At 42.7% G+C, this 22,629-nt stretch overlaps 2 protein-coding genes across 4 annotated transcripts in view; one reads left to right on the top strand and one right to left on the bottom strand.

Moving 5' to 3' along the window:
- The window catches only part of CNTRL (centriolin), a 60,903-nt gene extending 58,736 nt beyond the window's left edge, over window positions 1-2,167 (top strand). For all 3 annotated transcript variants that reach the window (XM_079961885.1, XM_079961884.1, XM_079961886.1), the window contains one exon: window positions 1,774-2,167. The gene's annotated coding sequence lies outside the window, so the exon portion shown is untranslated. The remainder of the gene's footprint in view (window positions 1-1,773) is intronic.
- A 1,893-nt stretch (window positions 2,168-4,060) lies between these two features.
- RAB14 (RAB14, member RAS oncogene family) overlaps window positions 4,061-22,629 on the bottom strand; it is a 34,566-nt gene continuing 15,997 nt past the window's right edge. The window contains exons 2-8 of the mRNA XM_079962267.1: window positions 16,264-16,322; window positions 12,202-12,255; window positions 11,232-11,409; window positions 9,499-9,565; window positions 8,281-8,368; window positions 8,009-8,039; window positions 4,061-6,288 (exon numbers count right to left, since the gene is read on the bottom strand). Coding sequence (XP_079818393.1) covers window positions 6,111-6,288; window positions 8,009-8,039; window positions 8,281-8,368; window positions 9,499-9,565; window positions 11,232-11,409; window positions 12,202-12,255; window positions 16,264-16,315 — 648 coding nt within the window. The 5' untranslated portion in view covers window positions 16,316-16,322 and the 3' untranslated portion in view covers window positions 4,061-6,110. The remainder of the gene's footprint in view (window positions 6,289-8,008; window positions 8,040-8,280; window positions 8,369-9,498; window positions 9,566-11,231; window positions 11,410-12,201; window positions 12,256-16,263; window positions 16,323-22,629) is intronic.

The raw sequence follows: 22,629 nt of genomic DNA on the forward strand, positions 1-22,629 counted from the left end.
CAGTGGAATGTGTGGAATTGATCAATAAATGTTAACATTTAGACTGAAATATAAACACAATTTCTAGGGCAGTGTGACTGTGGCCCTCCAAATGTTGGACTCAATCTCTCATCAGCCCCAGCCAGCATAGCCATTGGTCAGGGGTGATGGGAACTGAAGTCCAGCAACTCCTGGAGGGGCCACAGGTTAGCCACCTCATTCAAGGGAGTATGTAGTTCTTATTTCTAAGTATGACTTTTTTTGAAAGTCTAGCATCTGTGTAATCAGCCTTCCTCCATGTAACTCGGGGGGGGGGGGAGTTACAACTCACACCTATATCTTGCATCAAACACTGAGGCCATGCTCATGATTTAGGGCACTTATGCTTACAGTTTTCAATTGCTAGTGACAGCCTTCCCTATCCTGGTGCCCTCAAACTGTTTTGTACAACTCTGCGTAGCCCCAGGTTGGGGTAGCGTAACCTGTGGAGAGGTTCTCCACAGGTTACGCTACCCCAACCTGGGGTAGGTTCTTTTACATCTTCAGTAGGGCATTCCAGAACCTTAAGTGGGATCCAAGCCTGTTCCCTGTTCTGAAGCAGGAAAAGCTCAGAAAAGCAGGGGGAGGGGGAGATACCACTCCAAGGTCACATCTTGCCACAGGAAAATGAGAAGAGGACATAATTGCCCTCATCTAACTGTTCCTCCATAGCTCCTCCAGATTTGCAGTCTCCTGCCTGTTGTTCTTACAAGCACATAATTAAGATTACACACACACACACACCCCCCCCCCGAGTGATGAGCAGGACTCCTTAAAATGTCCAAGTCATGGAATTCTGCCCATGGTGTCCTGGCAGCAGTTTTGCCTTCAAGCAATGGCACATCAGCACTGAACAAAGAGCACCTGGGTTGGATCAGGCAGAAGACCTCTCCCACATAATCTGAGATGTTAGTGGAAGCAATGCCAGGGAGCTGTCAGAGAACCTGAAGACATTTTCAGTCTCTCAGGACTATCTTTCCCCCCTAGATTTTATTTCCAGCATTGTTGGTCAAGCCCACATAACAGACCACAATTTAATTATAGCACCTCTGCCCTGGATGAGGTCACACCAGCAGTTCCCAATGGAATAAAGGTCTGCCTAAGCCTATAACAGTACCCTTCGCAGAGTTTGACAGGGTGCGTAATGTTGAATGAAACAACCTTCCAAAAGGTAAAGCATTTCTGGGTGGCATAATCCCCACTGCTCCCTAGTGGACCATTATCATCTCTTTAGAACTCATCTGTTTCTAGAGTGGCCTCCTTGCTGTAGTGATCTTTACTTCTCCCTGCTGCACATTGTGTTGGATTCATTATTTTTCTATAGTCATAAAGGCTATGTGGTGGGTTGCCTTGCTTTTCTAGTACTGTACATTGTGGGGGAAGCTAGGTAGCCCCTTCCACTGGAGAGCATCAGTTGTATTGAACCCTATCTTGTCACCTAGAGGGAGGTGCTCTCACCAGCCTTCTGGACTGCCCTTCCTAGATGCATTCATGGTTGGCAGCTCCCCTTTTCTTAGCTCTGCTAGCAATTAGGAAGGTAACAGCTTACCCAGAACCTGAGGCAACACAGTACCTCAGTTTACTTCCAGCCAGACCAGCATCACCTTTTATGCTTAAGAAATGACTTCTGCTAAAAAGTTAACTGAAAATCCTTTGTTAATCAGTAAATTGGTATGATTGTAACCTTGCTTGCCATTTGCAGCAAGCATATTTTACAGTAATCACTGAAGTTTATTATTATTATTATTATTATAGGTAAGCAGCGAAATGCAGCTGTATTGGTGCAGCCCGTGCCAATAGCCTGGCTTTGAAGGCATCAGAAGACTACCTCATTGGTTTCCAAGTCCCTGTTAATATTCCTAAAGACATTTTAGGTGTGAGCTCAGGTGTTTTTTATTACGTATGCACACTTACTTGAATTTTTATTTCTATGGAGCACTTCTGCAATGCAAGCTAGAGTGTAGCATTTGCAGTTTTGAAAGTTACAGCCATTGATGTCTGCATCCTTTTGTTTGTGGGGTAGGGATGCGTGCATTTATTTATATGTGGGTGAATGGGCATAAGCTTTTTAAGCATTTTTAGTGAAAATTTGTATTCTGTTGAATTTTTTTTACAAAAATAAATATTCCTTCCCCCCCCCAAAAAAAAATACACCTTGCGTTTTCTTCTGCTTTCTATAAACATAAATATTTAGTGACTGGTTGTTCCACCAGGTTCCTATGCATATCTAGGATGTTACAAGGCAGGGATGGGGAACCTCAGGCCAAAAAGCAAAGTACAGCCTTCTTAGGCTGCTTTATGTATCTAGTCCTTGGGTAGATACCCTTGTGTCATGCATTCTTTGCCTGCATGGTGTGTTTGTGTAGAAATATCAACCTGTGCACAGCTGGAATGTTGCCTACTTTACAAATGCAATGGATGTGACTTTTTGAAACTAGCTCCACCCAGGTTGCCTGTAAGGGATCAAGGCTCACTGAAAAATGTTGCCTACCTAAGGGATTTGAATGTGTCCTAGATTTTGCAGCAATAACTGCTTCCATATTTCCACCAGAAGCAAATTTACTCCCCACTATGAAGGAGGTATTTAAAGTATGGGGGTTGTCTCCATCTACCTACTTAGAAGATGCAGGGTCATGTGACTTAACTTTTATACAGACTGGCTGTCTCACCTCACTTCCCCTCCTCACCCCCCCCAACAGAGCTTTTTCTCAGTTTACACACATAAGTTTTGTCTCAGCTCTTAATTCTGTTGCAGTTTACCTCAAATAGTACTTTATTCTAATTCCTGCTTAAACTCTTAAAATAAAAAGTAACTTCCTCCTCTATTTCTCTCTTTCCACTCCCATTCTGTGATCCAGGACTGCAGTGGATTCTGCCACAGCAAATGGCTGTTGTCCATTTGAGCTACTGTGGAAAACTAGCATAAACTTTATTAATATAGCAGAAGCTGACGTTTGTTCACTAGGGGTTGTTCTAAGTAGACTCATTGGAAGTAACATGACGTTACTTAGGTTTACTAATTTCAGTGTGTCTACCATTTGAATAAAAGGGTGGAATACAAAACAACCCTTAGCTATTTTTTACTGGTCTGAATGTTGAGATCCACCACACATACTTGAAATTTAAGCAATGCTGCACTTACAAAAATGAAGTGAGCCCCCTTTACCTAACAATAATAAAACATGTGCTTTTCAAGATCAGTTTTTCTTCCATCAAACTGATTATGCAACTTCACAATTCTTCAGTGATATTCTCCAATGAACTTTAATGATTAAGACTGATGAGATCCAAGAGCAAGTAGAACCAGAAAGTTCAAAAGCAAAGCTCAAGAGGGAGAACTGTACTTTCCACCATTCCAAATCTAGGGCTAGGTAATGCTGCATTGGGTGGGATTTTCAACACCATTCCACCATGTGTGAGGATTGCCCCTGTTAAAATGGGAACTTGATCTTTTTCTAACAGTTTCCTCTATTTGGAGAGCCTACCTTTCAGCCAAGATTAATCCACAGAAATGTACATTAGTGATAAATGAGTGTTTTCTAGCAGCCTTTCTAGTTGTTGCCTGTTTATAGCAATAAGGTTTTAGGCTCTTCCCTACAGGTTTAGATAAAAAAGATCTGCAACTAGACTTGAGGACTGGTTGATGGTGAAGCAGCACATCTGTTGGTCTTAACATTCCGTGCTTTAACTAAGTGTTCTGCAAAAGGATTTAAAGTCTAAAGGCAAGCATGCTGATTGTGCTTCGACTACACAGGTATCTAGCAGCTCACCTAGAATGATGGCGGGGGGTTTTGCTTTCACACTACTATAAATATTCATAGAGAGCAGGCTAGGGAGGATTAAGTTTGATACATTATACAATAAAGCCATCTATCACCTTCTGTGACAAATATTACACGGGTCTAGAACCTTCACACATGGAATAATATAGCAAAACTACAACAACTGTGGTCTAGTGAGTTCATATAAAAAGGGATACTTGCTTCATGTGACCCACAATCCACACCCTCTTGAGTGCACATCTTCAAAGAACGACCACTCATTTATCTAGATACAGGTACTTTATTTACAAATATTTAGATAATAGCATTGTTACAATAAATGAGTACAGCAGCCCAAATAAGTCCTGTCACAGAAACAAAGACCTACTGTAACTTATAATTTGGAGGATATAAGGAGGGGGGGGGTATTGCACCACCAACAAGCTGCAGAAAGTGATTGCCTTTGCCCAAACTTAAAATTGTATATCAACTGGTCATGGTCCCCGGGCAAAAACCCCACATGGTGCAATCCAAGCTGCATCTTTTGTAATACCCATCTATTTTAAGAATCTTAGGTTGGGGGAGAGAAACCTATCCAGAGCCAAACAAAAAGGAAACACACAAAGGGACAGTGTACACATTATCCAAACACTTAAATCATCTGCACATTCCAGTTTTGGCTTTTATTTAACATTGACTGTACAGTATGCTGGTTATCACCCTTTGCTTTTACATAGTTGAACATGGCCTTGCTTAGTGTCTTTACAGGGCTAAAAACAAAAAAAACCCTATGCTATATTTGAAGCATTGCAGTCAATATAGTGAAACATAGTGAAGCCCAATCAAGCTTAACCCATTTGTTGCCCTCTTTTTCTTTTAAATAGCAGGTGGTTATGGAAGAGTTACAGTACAGTTGAGATTGTTTACATATGTGGTGGCATTGTTTACATATGTGGTGGCTCCAACCCAAGTAGACAGACAGGTCTGCATATACACAATTGCTCTGAATTACTTCTCTCAAAGTTCTTTGCAACCACAGCATGGAGGAAGAACTGAGGAGGAGCAGAAATTAAGCCTATGTCAACTGTAGTGTCAAATGCCACGGTATGGTTCAAAATCCCTAGAGTGTAAAATGCTTGACAGTCCAGTTGAGAATATATCTTTTCATAAAAGTGTAAGATGTCCATCAGCCCATCCTTCCTATACAATAAGGCAGGAAATGAAGCTGGATTAATGCAAAAAGTCTTCCCAAAGAGAGAGGAAAAGTATATTAGCACACCAGCAATTGCACAAGACCAGGAATATTAAACAAAAGCAGCAATAGGCTGACGACAGTGCCAAATAGGACAGATACTATTACACTGGGGTAGGTGTTCTTTTGCACTGTGTCAGGAACCAGCTTCCTAAGCACAACCTCCAAATGCCAACACCACGGAATCAAGCCAATGGTCAGTGAACTGCAGTTACTAAAGCTGGGGGTGATGTGGTCATTATTAGGTTGAACTGTACAGACCAATATATTACCTATTCTAGTGCCAGTAAATCAGTTTGCTTTTATTTCATTAAGATCATATACACAGAATGTACTTTTTAAAGTGTTAGCTCTGTTCCTTCAAAATTTATACATATTTACGTTCTGTTAACAAGGGCCACAAAAGGTAAAAATGGTAAGGAGAAGGAAGAGGTGGGTGGCATCAAGCTACAGAGCACAAGCACAAGATAGATACTTGCCATGTGGGAGGCCAAGATGGATGAAGGCTAACACTCCTGCAATGAGTGCTCCCACGCCCCCGCCACCACCACCAACAACTGCATAATAGGGAATCCTTCCCACTAAAAAAGGAATCTTATGCAGGATCCCACTCTAATCATGTAGGTTGTTTCACAGCAAATCAACTTTTTTTTGTTACTAAAAAGGACAGATCCAGACCACTTGCAGACTGCGAGGAAAGGCTGAAGCTAGTAAAGTTAAATTTTACAAGAGACAAAGCCCTGCAGAAAGAGAAAGAATAATAAAAAAAATCATGAGGTCCAACCATCAGTGCTCTGTTTTGTAAATCATGTATTGGTGACACCTATTCACAAGGACTGGGGTGGGGGGAGACTTCTAGATTTACCATGCAGGGAGAGGGTATGACTCTACTTGCCTTTGATAACCTGATTACATCTAAGTTTCTCTTATTTATTTTTTAGCAGTTTAGTGCTGTGTTAAACTGTTGCCTCAGGAGTTTTAATTAAACCCAGTAAGATGGACAGAGGAAACTGAAGCAGCCAAAAGCACTGCTCCTAACAGAGGTGAAAGGTCAGAAACAGAGCCAAGAAGTGAGGTCACTAGCAGCCACAGCCTTCTCTCTGCGGCTGGGGTTCACTGGTTAGTCGGCCACCCTGTGGAGCGGAAGGCTTGTGTTGTACACCAGATTCTGCAGCGTTCAGATCCAGGCTCCCGTCTTGGATGTTCTGATAGATTTTCTTGGCAGCCTCTAGGAATGCATCCTCAACATTCTCTCCTCTGATAAAAAGGAAAGCAGCAATATTAACTTAGAATGTATATAGAAAGCCTGTTGCACAAAGAATTTCACATACCCACCATTAACTATCCAGGAGCAATGTAGCACAGAGCTTCTACCCCTTTTTCCATTCATATTTCATAGGTATTAAGGTTGCACAACCCATCTATTTTAGCCGCCACCACTATGGAAACATCAACAGAACATCTTGCAATGGCCATTTTCTTTGCTTCAGATATTCTGCATCAGTAGCCCTAGTGTCTTCATAGCACACATCTGGATGGTGTGGATTCCTGCACGCCTTCCTGCCATATGTTCCAACTAACCCCGGATTACTCTTCTCACTTTTACATGGGGCACGAAAAGCAGATGCAAGAGGATTCTCAGTTGGTACACCCCACTTCATATTAATAGAGCCAGCTGAGGATGCCCTGCCTGAAGGACCCCAAACTCCTGTAGCCAGTGTTCCCTTTTGCATCTGTTCCATGGAGCACTTCAATTCCACCACGGACTACCTTGCTTTAGAGCAAGAATTTCTAGTTCACAGGGCAGAAATTCCTGAAAAGTTCATGAGTCTAAGATCCCAAAACATCAAATGATTGATAAATTATGTTTAACTTGATGGAGCAAATTGCAGTGAAACTATCGCTCACACACTCCTTCCCTCCCGCCACAGGGAGATTTGAAAGCCTCCTTTTTAAAAAGTAAACCTCAGTTTTAGCACGGCACCCAAACTCTAAACTGCAATTAAAATTAACTATTCCCTGTTTGAAACAAACATGGTTTGAAGATGGTTTGTTTCAATAAAGTGCAGTTAAAATAAAGCAACAGTTTGCTTCATACAAAGACAAACAACAGTTAAAAAACTGAAGCAAAAACGTCCACTCTCTTCCTCGAGACCATGCCAAAAGAGGAATGTGTGAGCCCAAAGCTCACTCTAGCTCCTTCCCATCATGATAAACCATGGTTTTTTGTGACATCTGAACACAGCTATTATATTTTTTGAATTCCTGTGGTTGGCAACAACAGGGTTGGGGTTAGGCCAGTGTGGACATTCTCAGTCAAACCCCTGAACATGCCAGAATTGCTTCTTACTATCATTAAGGAACAGAACTCAGATTCCTCTTGTTTCCCCAACACCAAAGCCACCTTATGGGGCTTAGCTAAGCTTCTATGCACTCACTATAATGTATATTAGTACAGTGGTACCTCGGGTTAAGTACTTAATTTGTTCCGGAGGTCCATACTTAACCTGAAACTGTTCTTAACCTGAAGCACCACTTTAGCTAATGGGGCCTCCCACTGCCACCGCACAATTTCTGTTCTCATTCTGAAGCAAAGTTCTTAACCCGAGGTACTATTTCTGGGTTAGCAGAGCCTGTAATCTGAAGTGTATGTAACCTGAAGCGTATGTAAACCGAGATACCACTGTATTCTAATGAGCAAAAGTCAGACACGTGACAATGATGAACACAGCAACTAATGTGAGGAAGTAAACAGTTAATTAACAACTGAGTGAAGAATTACACTGGACAAAGGGTTAAGCAATATCTAATGCTTTTCCAGGAAAAGAGAAAGTAATGACAGCAAGATTGGGAAGGAACCAAGGGGGTATAATTGCTCAAGCTACAGAGACTAAAAATCAAAGTACCCCTTAAAGCACGTTATGGATGAATCCACATAAGCAATTTCGGTTTCAAGAAATCAAGACTCAGTACTTACGTTTTAGCACTCGCTTCAAGAAACAGCAATCCTGTTCAGAAACAAAATACAACTTTAGCATAGGGAGGAATAGCAAGTGCCCCATAACAAACCTCACAAGTAAGAGTCCCCAAAGAACTCCAGGGTCAGTAGTTTGCATAACCAGATCTGTACGTGAGACAACTCAAGCCCTGAATCGCTGAGGTCTCCCCGCTCCCCAAAACGGCTTCTGGGAGTTACCATGGCCTAGAATCCAACCTATACACTCACAGCACTGGAGTAGCAACACCCACCATTCTCTTCAGCAAACTGTTTGGCTTCTTCATATGTCACATCCCTCTGCGCTTCCAGATCCGCTTTATTTCCTATAAGGATTATCACCTGCATCCGGAATAAGACACAAAAAGATTTCTGATAAACTGGCAGTCCCTGTTGAAGGCAAGAGGTCAACAGCTGCATGCTAGTCCTACTCCCTAGGCTCCAGCATCCTGCAGCTGCCACTTTAGCCCTCCTGAGTAGACATGCCTGAGTAGAGCTGGTAAAGATAATCCTTTTATGCAAGGCTATACAGATCAGGAAAACCAAAATCAAATGCTGCCAGAACTTCAAGTGTGAATGTTAAGTGACACTTCAACTTCTTATTACTGCAGGGCCATTCAGATTCAAGAAAGGCTATTATGCAATAAAATAGTCACACTAATGAGGAAGTGAACCTGGCTACCTAGAACTAACTTCTGTGGAGAACAGAACCAAATCAGGAACAGATGTATTCAAATCACTTGATGTTACACAGGGTGGAAGGAAACCAACTTCAACTGCAGAGATGGGGTGGTATTTAGCCTCAAAAAAAGCCCCAAACCAAATCCTATGTGTCTTTCTGTAAAAAAAAAATGATTTAAATCAAGTCTTACTGACTACAGTAGTGATTTAAATCGATTTGATTTGGCTCTTTCCAACTATTTTTCTTCCCTTTTCTCCTTAATGACTCTTGCCATTACCTTCACATTGTACTCCTTCTGGCAGCAATTATGTTCATTTATAATTTTGGGGAAATTATACTTCATAAGATGACAACCAGCAGCAGCTTATGCAAAAGGGTGGCAATTTAGCCTTGTGTTCTGATTCCATGCTTTAGGACAAGGCCTTTTAATCAAAGCCATGATCTTCGCTTTAACAATTTAATCACTGGTAGCAAATTTAAAGCCAGTTCAGTGTGGATGAGCATTAATGGCACCCTTGATTTCAAACCAACCCCATTTTGATGCGTTGATGTAATGGGAAATAAAAAATAAAAGGTAGCTTTTCCATTTGGCAAGTACTGTAGTAGTTTAAGTGGTAACTTTGTGTCTTTATCAACAAATTGCTACTTATCACACTCTCAACATCTCCCAAAGATATCAAAATAGGTCATATTTGTTTGATTTTAAATGTAAACAACGAAAAGGCAGATGTTCAAAGGGTGTTTGACAGCCCTACATTTAATGCAACCATTTTTAAACAGCCAAACTCACAGTATTTGGATTAGTTAGGTTCCTTGCATCTGTCAGCCAGCTGCTTAGATGGTTATACGTGCTTCTTCTGCAGAAGACAGAAAGGGCAAAACTAAGTACTTATAGGGTCACACCAGCATAATATGTCAGTTTATTTCCTATTACACTTTGAGGATGGTACTGGACACAACAGGAACATGTTACTTCCAATTTAGGCAATTGAATTGAGCTGTTAACAGAGATTCTTGCTTGTTTTTCATTTCCCTGATTTTCAAGGGGAAATCTATTAAGACAAAATGTTGCAAAAATCTCCCCTTAAAGAGCTATTGTCTGGAGGGTGGGGTCGGGGAGAACACTGATCTTGTGCATCTGGGGAACATACACATATGCCCAAGATACAGAAAGGTGAAGTATTGTTTGCTAGGGTTTGCAATGATCTGAAAAACCATTCTCTTCTTTTGTAGGACTAACCGATGTGCCTCATTCCCAAGCTTGCTCTTGTAACTTTTCCAAAATTAGAATAGTTAAACTTAGTTTAGAAACCTCTGGTTTCAATTCACCCTACTGTAAAGGCAGTAAAATATCAATCCCATAACTAGACTCCATAATTTATTTATTTATTAGCCCAACACAGAGCTGACAAATACTCCCAACTTCTTGCACTTAGCAACAGGCTTCATGTCCTATTTAAAATAGACTAAAATAGGACTAAAATAGTCATATTTTTTCCGTGGGGCATTCTTCACTCAGTTCAGTTCCATGACACCATACAGGAAGCTAGATGCACAGGAGATAGTGATGTGTTCCCAAAAACAGATGCTCCTGATGAGCCAATGTGTCTCTGTCCCATTTACTAGCAAAGAACCTTTGGCAAGCTACCAAAGCCCAGAAACTCAACAACCCCAGATACTTGACTTTTAAGAATATTGCTCTTCCTTTCCCAGACTGTTGTTCCTGGGCAAGGCCAAAAAAGGAGAAGTGTTTACAGGTATTACATAACATTAAGGGCTAAGAAAGGAGCAGCTGTTAAAGCCGCAACCTTGGCTAAAGTTCCTCTTAAAATCAAGACAATGATTTGACACTTATATCATCCTGAAAAGATCTAATTAGGTTTGTTTTTCTAAAAAAGTGACCATGCTTTTAAAATCTGTTTTGAGTCACGTGCCCCTTGCAGAAATATCAGCAAAAACAAACAAACAAACAAACAAAACCTTGGTGCATTATGTTGATAAAGTCGGCAGAAAAGGCCATTCCACCACCAGCACCTTTCTCCTGCAGTACTAGAACTTGGGGTCACCTAAAGCAACAAACAGTAGATTCCAGCAGACAAGAGAATAAATACCCTACTTTGTGCATAGCTAACCTCTGGAATTCACTTCCATAAAATGTAGTGACTGCTGCTAGTTTTGAAATGAATTAGCTAAATTTATGGAAGCAGGTCTTTCACAGTTGAGATGGCACCTTCATGTCCAGAGCCGAAATTCCTGGGATTCTGGGGAATATTGCTGGGGCAATAATGACAGAGGGCCACTGTGTTCATGACCTGCCTGTGGGCTTCCCAGAGACATCTGACTGGCCGTTTTTTGAGAGCAAAGATATTGATGAGAAGGAGCCCCCAACTGATCCAGGAGTGTCATTCTAGTCCTATTAAGAGCTAGGAAAGTAGTGAGTTTAACCTCAGCAGCTGATGTATGACTGCTGTAGGTAACATAAGAATGTACTAAGGGTGTCTATAGCACAAGAAGGCCTCTTACCTAGTAATATCGTAGACCATAAGAGCGCCTGCTGCTCCTCTGTAGTAGCTCCGTGTGACAGCCCTGAATCTCTCCTGTCCTGCTGTATCCCAGATCTGCAGCTTAATTTTTTGGCCACTAACTTCAATTATTCTTGTACCAAACTCAACACCAATTGTATGGGGACAATCTGCCATAACTGTTGCCAAAAAGGAGAGAGAGAGACAGAGAGAGAGTCAGGCGACCAGTACTTCCATTTAGAGCTCTCAATAGCAACACTGAGCATGTGCATGTAAAACTGAAAACCTGCTTAATATTAACTTCGGATTTCATCTCACCCATCCCAATAAAAAGAAAAAGGAAATCTAACTGCTTTAAAGTTCTGTACTTTTTTCTATATAACACTATCCCATCCCCAAGCTGTTCAGGTTCATTTTCTCATCAGGAATGAGAAAGAGACAACTGTCCTGCCAAAAACCACACTAGCTCTTGACCTCCGTTATCTGTTTTGTTCTTAAACAAATTTAAGGTATGCCTTGTTTTTAAAAATTCTGGTCAAAGATAGAAAAATAGCTGGACTTTAAGGGCTTTGGTAAGTTACAGTCCAGTTAAAACCTACGCCTAAGCTGGGAAAATTTACACTGGACCTAACTGCTGACCAGGCAGTCAATCTTAAGTAAACCAGCACAAGGAACATAAGTGAGTCATGTGGCCTCAAGGGAATGTAGAAGAAGCTTTGTCAACCCATGATGCTCTTCCAACCCCAGTTAAGACAGAGACTGAAAATAGTGTCCAACTGTAATAGTGGCACATTAAACAATTTTGCTAAGTCTCTTTGCCTCAGCCGTGCTGGACCACTCTCACAAATAGAGCCAGGCAGATCAAAGACACAAAAAAAGCCCAAATCAACTTGTGCAAGGAGAAGAGAGAAGAGGCATGCTGTGGATTACCATCTAAAATCACTTGAAGGTCAATATGTGAAGAGACTTACATTTCTTTTCTGTAAACTGGTGGAGCAAGCAAGACTTTCCTACACCCATGTCCCCTACGGGACAGGGCGGAGGGAGGGGGGAGAAAAGAAAGAAACAAGTCTTAGTAACAAGCCATGTACTATTATCACTGTGCTTGAAACTTAGTATCACAGAAGAGGACTGTGCAATAATGTGTCATTCAGACAGGGCCGGCCCAAAACATTTTGGCACCTGAGGATCACCTAAACATGCATCCTCCCGACTGCCTTACTAGGACATTTTCCACATCGGTATAGCGCGTTTGTACAACACCAAGCACTCACCAGCCCTCAGGCAGCATGATCAATGGTCAGGGATGATATGACACTGAACAGCCAGTGTGATATAGTGGCCAGAGTGATGGACTAGGTCCTGGGAGAGCAGAATTCAAATCCCCACTCAGACATGAAGCTCAATGGGTGGCCTTGGGCCTGTCTCTCTCTCTTCTCTCCATCTCCTCCTCCCCCACCCCTAAACCTACTTCACAGGACGGTTGTGAGGATTATGTGAGGAAGAGGAGAATCTGTGTACACCACCTTGAGCTCATGGGATAAAAAGGTGAAACATAAATCCAATAAATACTGTACTGAATGCACCATCGAATCTAATGTGCGTCCTAAACATAATTTGGCAAAAAAATGTGTGCATTAGACCACCAAAACTATCTTGACTTGCAGGGAGGGCATGCCTCCTTTTTTACAGCCCCCATCCTGCCACCCCTGTGACCCAGAGGCTCCTTCACCGCCTGGGCACACTGAGGACTAGCCATGTGGCTGGCGCGCTCTCCCGCCGGCCACCTTACCTGCCCAGAAGCCCGCCTTCTCTTCCTCCTCCTCTGCTTCTCCATCACCAACCACAGCCTGGACCCCTCAGGAAACCACACAGCAAAGTCGCCCTGCCCTGCCCAGTGGGATTCACTGCAGCCTCCTGCGCAACAGCGTCCACCTCCGCTTCCCTCCGACAGAGGAAGCTGCCAGGCTGACTCAGTTGATCCCGCAGCAGGGCCCTGGAGTGTGGCAGCACAAAGCGGGAGAGCAGACATGCACCAAGAAAACAGACCCCACAGTGCCAGCTTGCCTTTCTCTCTCTCGCAGTGTGGAAGTGCTGGGCCCCGCCTGGGTAGAGGAGCTGAGGCAGGTGGGAACCACGCTTTGGCTCGCCTCGCTGACAAAAAGGGTATGGGGGGCTTTTCCCTCGTGGCGCTTTCACTGAGGGAGAGAGGGGTTTGCTTATTATTCCCCCTCTGCCTTGCTTTAGGGTGCTCAATAGAAACCTCCCCAGGAGCTGAGGAAAACAATAACAGTTATTTCCCATCCCCACACACTAACTCAGTGGGTTACACAGCCCACTTAATTGCGGAGAAAGTCCCAGATCTACTTCTGAGTAGGTAAATCAGGATCAGCACTATGCACTGTTGTATTTACTTGAGTCTAATGCACCATCGAATCTAATGCACATCCTAATTTTCGCAATGTAATTTGGCAAATGTATGCTTTATACTCTATTAAATATGTAGCCCAGCAACATTTGAAATGTGCAATCCAATGGAGGCAACAACCAAGGCAAAAATTAAGGGAATGGGCTGGAGGGGTGGGCAGAGGAAAGTCAAGAGAGTGTAGAAATAGGTGGGTAAGGGAGGAGGAGGAGGAGGAGGAGGAGGAGGAGGAGGAGGCGGCAGCAAGGTGGAAGACACTGCTCCACAAGGTGGGTCCTCAAAGTCGCTGTGTAATGCAGCGGCAATAATGGAGCAGTAGCTTGCTGATCTCCAGGTGCTCAGTGAACAGGCTAGCTGTTCTCATACATAAGTAATGAAAGTAGCAAGCCTGTTCGCCACAGCTGTCCAGAAAGGGGTGGCACTTGGAAGAGGACGAAGAGAAGCCCCTGCCTTGCTGCCACTTTACACAGCAACTATGGCAACCCCACCATGTAAAAAGCAGCAGCAGGGCAGTGACTCTGGCTGTGACTCTTCAAAACCACTTCTCTCAAGTGCCATCCAAGGTAGGTTCCTCACCTCACATTATTGAAGGGCCAGCTCTGTGTTCTACAGTCTACTGGTGAATAATCTCTGTGCACCAGTTGCTTGTAACACTTCACGAGTAAGAATTATGAAAGTAAATTTTAAAAAATGAAACAGAAAGCACTGCTACAGCACTGCAACAGACAGCACTAGAACTATTAACCTCAGCATCTAGTGCAAATGTTTCTCCCCTCCATTCCTTCCACGTTTTATAAGACAGAGAATTTTTTTTATTATCCTGCACTTCCTCCAAAGAGTTCAAGGTTATGAACACTCATCCATTTTCATCCTGACTGCTACTCTGCTGTCAGAGTTGAGTTGAAGAGGGAGAAACCCAGAGCCACACAGAGAGCTTACAACCAGGCAAGGAGCTGAACCTAGGCCTCTCCCAAGTCTAAGACTGGCTTGTTAAACATTAATACAAGACCAGCTACTTTCAGAATAGCAGCGAGTAGTCCAACAACTAGTACACAGACACTTTAGTTCTTCCTCACTCAGAAGTAACCTAAGCCACGTCTAGCATGAGGAATGCACAAAATATTTAAGGCTTGGTGTAAACAGCACATAAGCCATGTTGCAAGTTTAGGGCCCAATGACCTATACAATGTCAACTATAAACTCTCCCCTGCTTTATACCACCATATGACTATTTGTAGGCCAGTGGGTCATTGTGTGCCAAGCACTGAGCAAATCACAGCACAACAGCCGCCGCAGCTAAATGAAGGGAAATGGCTTGGAGCCACCATCTCAGTCTCCACTTCATGACTATCAAGCACGAAGTTTTACAGGTGCTTTTACAGGTGCGCAGTGAGAAAAAGCTTTGTGCAACAGGAATTCCTTGCCCAACATGGCATACTCCCAAATGAAGTTTCCAGTGAGCTTTGAAGAGGCTGCATAACCAATAGTCCTGCAGGCTAAGCCCCTCAGAGCAGTTTAAAACAACCAACCACAGCCATGAACTTAGTATTGCTTAACTCTGTATCTTTGAAGGCGGCTGTCATTAACTGAAATACACTGGGCATTTCATAGTTAACTGGTTGCCAGTTAATTTCAGGGCCCATTTCAAGGTGCTCACATTGGTGTTTAAATGACTTCGGCCGCAAACACCTGAAAGACCAACACCTTTCCTCTAGATCCTCTTGGGTGTTAAGCCAGGCAGAGAGGGCCTTCTTGGTAGCTCTACCACCCTCAGAAAGTGTGGGGAGTAGTGGCCCACGGCAGGCTTTTTCTGTGACTGTCCCTAAATTGAGGCATTCCCTCCAAGTAAAAGCACATCCAGCACCATCATGATACAGCTTCTGCCATATGCTGGCAGATGTCTTTACCTTGGCGTTTGACATCAGAGATATTTTTAGGACTTGTCCTATTTTTCTAATTCGAAATTGTTTTAACCAATTGTAATAATCTATTTTTACATTGTTGTAACCCGCCCTGATGGTGAAGGATCAATGAGAAATCAAATCAATAATAGCAATATATGTATTATCCTTGTTTCTTCTCCTGGAATCGAATGCAGATTGGAAATTTTCTTCACAAATGCTTTGTTTCACAAGGACTATCATTTGATTTCCACCACCCACCCTGTGAAGCTGAGACTTCGTTCTTCCTTCAATCAGCAAGACAGTGAAACCAAGAGCAAATCAACAATTCAAAACAATTTTTAAAGGAAATACACAGGTAATAAAAATTTCAACAATCCAGTAAGTATTACAACAGATATTTCAAAGTAAAAAATACAAAATTCATGCAAGGGGGACAATTTTTAAAGCAACAAAAGAAGACTGAGCTGCTTCCATTTTTAAGCAAAGGTTGCAAACTACAGTTTTCTTATCTGTAGTTCTAAACAGATATAGCACTTCTTTTCATACTGCCTCCTTAGCTGCTCTTTTGGAAAGGAAGTACATAGAGATTACTGGCCTATCAGAACACCAAAGCATGCTAACTGCAGTTCAACCCTCTAACAAAAACTTACCCACCAAGTAAAACAAATGATACATACAAAGACCTGGTTTATATTTATACTTACCAATAATGATGTACTTAAAGATGTAGGAATAGTTGTAAGGTGCGGTTGCCATGGTGGCACTAGAAAAAAAAGAGAGAGGATGTTATCACACACTACACCAGTGGTTCCCAATTAGCTAATTACTGAGGACCCCCTATTTTTCAAAAGTCAAGCCACAGACAATCTACTTTTGAAGATTTTGATAACTCTATGGTAGTTACCTCTGCAAAGCAGTGTTTTGAACAAAATGTGGGGTAGCCCCTAATAAGAAAAAGATTTTAGGAATACTAAAAAACAGACTAGGGCCAAGCAATGTCTAGTTTTCATTATCATTATATATTAGCAGATAACATCACAATATTCCGAAATATCACGTCTGAAATTGGAGATCAGGCACAGGGATGAGAGAAGGAGAAGTCATGGGGATCGGGTGGTAGAGCTCGGGAATAGCAGCTTTTCAACATTGTGGTGTATCGCCAGCCAAACATCACAGTTTGGCGATACACCACAACGCTGAAAAAACAATATGCATTAGCCTCTACCTGCAAGACATCGGGTGAAACTTCCTCAGCTCTCACCTCAAGAGCTGAGGCAGTTTCACCCAGGCTCATGGTCTGGAACAATGCAGCTTGTTTGCGCTGCTCAGCCGGGGGGGGGGAATGCCCCCCCCCAGCTGAGACAGCCCTGCAGCTTTGGGGCTCCTTTAACTGCTCACTGTAGAGAACGGCAACTGTGCTCCCCTCAGCTGAGCAGTTTCACAGAGCTGCCAACTTGCGGGCGGGCTGGGGGCTCCTTAAATGCGTGACTGAGACAAGGGCAGCTGAACATTCCTCAGTCTAGCAGTTTAAAGATGCAGAGGGAGGAACAAGCTGTATTGGTGCCTCACCAATACAGCTTTGTTTCACCCTCTCCATCATATGAGTGGGATGGCGGGTTCACTCAGCAATCTATTGCTGGTAAAACCGCTGCTGCTCCTAAGTCCCTCTGCTAGCAGCACCTCCTGGAGGAAGGAACTTTGGGCTCCCTCCAGCAGATGCTGCTAGCAGAGGGACTCAGGAGCAGCAGCAGTTTCAGCAGCGATATACCACTGAGTAAAGTCAACATCGCAGTCTGTTCCTCATACCGGTCCTGGGCAAGGCACAACGACTTTTGCCACAGAGCCAAGCTCTGATGAAGGAGCCTGCAGTGGGGTGCCTGTTTGCGCTCCCTCTCAACATTGTGCCTGGAACCATGGACTACACAGATCCCCCACACTGCATCTCTGTGATCAGCTGCCTTGTTTTCCCTCAGCGTGGGGGAAGGCAGCTCAGATCAGCAGCGTTATCGGCTGAGATCCTCGTGTAATATGGGCAGTGCCTTGAAATCAGTTGCTCTGCTCTCCCTCGTGCAAGAAGCGACATATTGCTGTGTATTGCCAGATCAAAATCACTACTGCGGTGTGATTTCAAAACAGATTTTGGTCAATATATTGCAAAATCACACAGTGGTAAAACAGAGCATAAAATTTGTGATATTACCATGCAAAAATGACAAAAAAAATTAGTTGGGGGAGAGGCAAGGGATATGGCCGCGGTATTCCGCAGACCACCAGGGGTCCCCGGACCCCTAATTGGGAACCACTGCACTAAGCCATTACCACCAATTCCCAAATTACAGTGGTACCTCGGGTTAAGTACTTAATTTGTTCCGAAGGCCTGTTCTTAACCTTAAACTGTTCTTAACCTGAAGCACCACTTTAGCTAATGGGGCCTCCAGCTGCCGCTGCACCGCCGGAGCACAATTTCTGTTCTCATCCTGAAGCAAAGTTCTTAACCCGAGGTACTATTTCTGAGTTAGCGGAGTCTGTAACATGAAGCATATGTAACCCGAGGTACCACTGTATATGTTTAATAGTACAGCAGACTTAAGGTAAAGAACTACAAAATCTCAAGGTAACCGAATCCAGTTCCGCTCACATATGTTCCTAGATAAAGTTTCAAACACAGACTACAAGAGTTTGAACTTAAAAGTCATTTTTACTCCTAAAATGCTGAAATATTTTTCTCTGATTACCATACTCATAGCCTTCCATAAATGTTATCACAATTAGAGGAATGGGGGAATTTTGGCCATCCAGATGTCATTGGACTATAAAAGTCCCATCATTCCTGACCACTGTCAATGCAGTGTGGGGTTGATGGAACACGAAGTCCAACAACATCTATAGCATCCCAGGTTCCCCATCCCTGCTCAAATCCAGCACAAATAATCTGCAAGTGGTAGTGATGGGGAGCATATTGTTGTTGTTGTTTAGTCATTTAGTCGTGTCCGACTCTTCGTGACCCTATGGACCAGAGCACGGCAGGCACCGCCAGGCATATTAACTTCTTGCAAAACCCAAAGTTGCAAGGGACACTTGGGATCCACAGTTGTGAGGTAACCCCTTTGGGGGAAAAACACTAACAGTGCAACACTTCTTTATTCTGAACAGTTAAAGCTTCTGAACAATCAGTAACAGCCCCAGCAATACTATAGCACACAAAGCTTTGAAGACCCAGGCGGCACAGAAGGTAACAAGGACATGAGCAGTCATTCACCACAGCCTGCTAGCATCTGCCTATCAGAGACAGGATGAACAGTCACATCCAAGCCGGAATGATATTTTGCAGACAAAATGGTAGACATTTTCTCTGTCACCACTGCTCCATCTTCCATTTCCAAGAAGCAAACCTCAGGTCAACCACAGTGATGGCACAGACTTCCACCATCACTGTTCTTTCCAAACAAAAGGTGTTCTGCACTGTTCTGCACATTATTTTTAAAAGAGTTGATCCACAGCATAGATGCTGCATTCTACATTTTACTCCAGTCTAGATTCTACTCTGCACATTTAGTATTTGGCCTGTATCAACTGTAGCAGCCTTGCAAATAATCCATAACATTTACTAGCTTGACCATCTAAATATCTCTATGGTAGACACTTATAAACTACATGAGAGATCAACTTTTTCAAAAGCTTCTCACAGTCCAGCCACATGGAAGCAACTTTTAACACCACAGGCAACCAAATAAACAGCTATTTTACAAGGCACTATATCCCTTAACAGTAGCCAACTAAAAGTATAATAGCTGCCTATAGACTTTTTTAGACTGCTAACAGAGTCACACAGCTTCACTACCAAGATAGCTACAGACCTAACATAGCTGCCCCTAACATACGTTTTACTCATGGGTGGCTGAACATCTTCTGGCTTTACTTAGCCTATTACAAACTTCTCTTCATTGAAGTATTCCCTAGTCTCCTTATAGAGAGGAAAGGAACACCTGAGAATTCATTATTTTAAACACCCACAGAGAGGTTACTTGAATCAGAGAGCTTACTGGATGCTCTTTCTAACTGGTTCTTTTTGTAAACTGAATTTATTTATCTACTTAGCTACAAATAGCCTCTCTGTACAAATTTATATTTAAGGATTCCTTCAAAAAGCCATAGTAGATTTTCAGGACTAACTAGACTATCCCAGTGTAGCAACCAAGGAGTTGTATCCAACTAAGTACTACTACTCACTTGTCCCTCACATACAGATGGATGAGGGAACTATTTCCACAAAGAATCAAGAGCTAGCATAAATGAGATTGTAAAGTAGGCTCTACAATTTGAATCAAACAATTCTAATCAAAAGTGGTCATCTTAATACAGTGAACAGAGTTGCCAGGCACATCTTTGCACTCCACTCTTGAACATTCTCTTCAGCCTGAAATGACACTTCAGTGTAAAACAGATTTGCCCCATGACCAGCCACCCTGTGAAATTTAATGTAATCTTTTTTTACAGAATGCATGTAGTGAGTAAGAAGAGAAATGCTGGTGCTTCTGAAACATCAATGTACCCCACATACATCATTTCTTAAATAGATGATCTGAAATCCAGGAGAGGTAGAAAATAAAAACCAAGCCACATTTAAGATTCCCTAAGTGAAATTCTTCCTATACAAGGAATTTTACTGCCCATTTTATACTGCACTTATTTATAATTGCAGGTCTAACTGCACTTCTACAAAGAGTGAAGAGTGAAGCTACACAACTCATGCAGGGTACCAGAACAGCTTGCAAATCTCACATCTATTCTGTAATGAAATCAGATCACAATAGCTGCTCTTGGGAAGCAGGGCTGTGTGTCTTGGTGTTTGGTAGCTTAAAAGAGCCAACCAGGAATGCCTGGGAAATTGTTGGTGGCCTCTTCTTACATTTTAGGAAGTCCTCACCATAGTTTTCAAATGAAAACCATCGCAGATCCCTAAAAAGACAGCCTCATTGCTAGAGTAGCACAAGTTCAACCAGCCATCTCTATAGCCTTGATACTGATTGAAGAGAAACATCAAACTGCATCCCACCTTCATGTGACTCACAAATAGCAACAGTTCATTAACTAATAAGGAGATCTGCATACCTGTACAGTGGTACCTCGGGTTAAGAACTTAATTCATTCCAGAGGTCCGTACTTAACCTGAAACTGTTCTTAACCTGAAGCACCACTTTAGCTAATGGGACCTCCTGCTGCCGCTGCGCCGACAACATGCGATTTCTGTTCTCATCCTGAAGCAAAGTTCTTAACCCAAGGTAATATTTCTGGGTTAGCGGAGTCTGTAACCTGAAGCGTATGTAACCCGAGGTACCACTGTACATTGGTGTGAACAGAGGTAAACCCCGTAATTGCCATTTACAGTGGTGCCTCACAAGACGAAATTAATCTGTTCCGTGAGGCTCTTCGTATAGCGGTTTTTTCGTCTTGCGAAGCAAGCCCATTGACAGCTTAGCGGATTAGCGCTATTAGCGGTTTAGCGGATCAGCTGATAAGCAGCTTAGGGCTTAGGAAAAGGGGGGGAAAGGGGAAAAAACCCCGCAGGAACTCGCAAGACATTTTCGTCTTGTGAAGCAAGCCCATAGGGAAATTCGTTTTGCGAAGCGCCTCCAAAACGGAAAACCCTTTCGTCTAGCGGGTTTTCCGTCTTGCGAGGCGTTCGTCTTGCGGGGCACCACTGTACTTTTCCCCACTACAAATCTGAGAAAGCAGATAGTGCATGCAGTTTGTAGTAATATGTAATGTTTGTGTGTAAGTGTGGATCACCCGTTTCTCCAGGCTGCTTCTCTCCTGGGCCACTTAAAGCTCAAGAACTTGAGATGCTCCACAGGGCTGCATCCTCCCTGTCCATAACTCCAGCAAAAGCCATCAGATTTCCTTTGTTGCCTTAATTATCTTTGCCAATCATGTTTCCCTTGGCTAGCTACAGCCATTGTTGCTTTGTGGGTGTTGCTTTGTGTCATCTTGGGAAGGAGAATATACAATTCTATTTTATAAAATACAAGGACTCAAATGGGTGGCATCCAACTAAGTTCTATGTAGAGGAGACCTATTGAAATTAATGGACTTGAGTCAGTCTTCTTGATTAATTTGAGAGGGGCTACTCTAACAATGTATGCTAACACTAGACCCAATACAAATATTGAGCTTTTGGACCAAGAGTGCAAATCAAAGGCATAGTTGGAACTACATTCTAATGAAATCTAAGGGTTGAACTTTAAACGCATGTGATTAGCACAGGATTATACAACAGGTCACCTTATGCTTTCATTCCTTATTGATATAGCATACGCAGAACTGGTAAAGATACCTAGCCTCTAGGAGTCTGCGCCAAGCTTCCAAATGCCTAAGATTTCTCCCTAGGCCTGCTCCAACAATAATTCAGAGCACCACAAATATTTAACAAGTGTAAGCTTTCAACGGCCACTGACCTAGTCACCTGTATGAATACAGCATGACTCAGGTGACCATGTGGGGATGCTACATCAAAGTTGGGTTTATTTACCTATTTATTTTATAAAGTGCTTTGAAGTTTCATTGCAATCAAGCAGTATACAAGTATTATGAAATAAATACATATTTTAGGCCACAAATATACTTATTGTGTTTCTAAGCTTACTTTCTATCCACTGTGGAACTTAAAGGAGCAGAGTTCCCAGGCAGTCTCCCACCCAGGCACTGACCCAGAAGTACCAGGTTTCTGGAAGGTAGCTGGAACAAATTCCTTTATCTAGCCAGAGTAGGAGGGAAAATTGAGTACTTTCTATTTTTACAGATTTGCTTGCCAAATAAGAGGACATCCCATGTTGGGACAAGTAATGTGAGGAAAAGCAACTGCTAGAGATAATTCCAAAAGTAAGCTATTGTCTACTTTCTTCACATCATCTACAAGACATCTCCAAGTTGTAGAAAAGCACTTCTCACCCACAGAGTTAAGTGGGAAGCTAAGGTTCTCCACAGCTTTGATTCAAATTTATTAATTATGACACAAGCCAAATGCATGAAAGCTTTTTTCCCATGGTAATGCTTCCATTGTTTCATAGAAT

The sequence above is a fragment of the Podarcis cretensis genome (genome assembly GCF_951804945.1).
Source record: "Podarcis cretensis genome assembly, chromosome: Z".
In the NCBI taxonomy this organism is placed as follows: domain Eukaryota; kingdom Metazoa; phylum Chordata; class Lepidosauria; order Squamata; family Lacertidae; genus Podarcis; species Podarcis cretensis.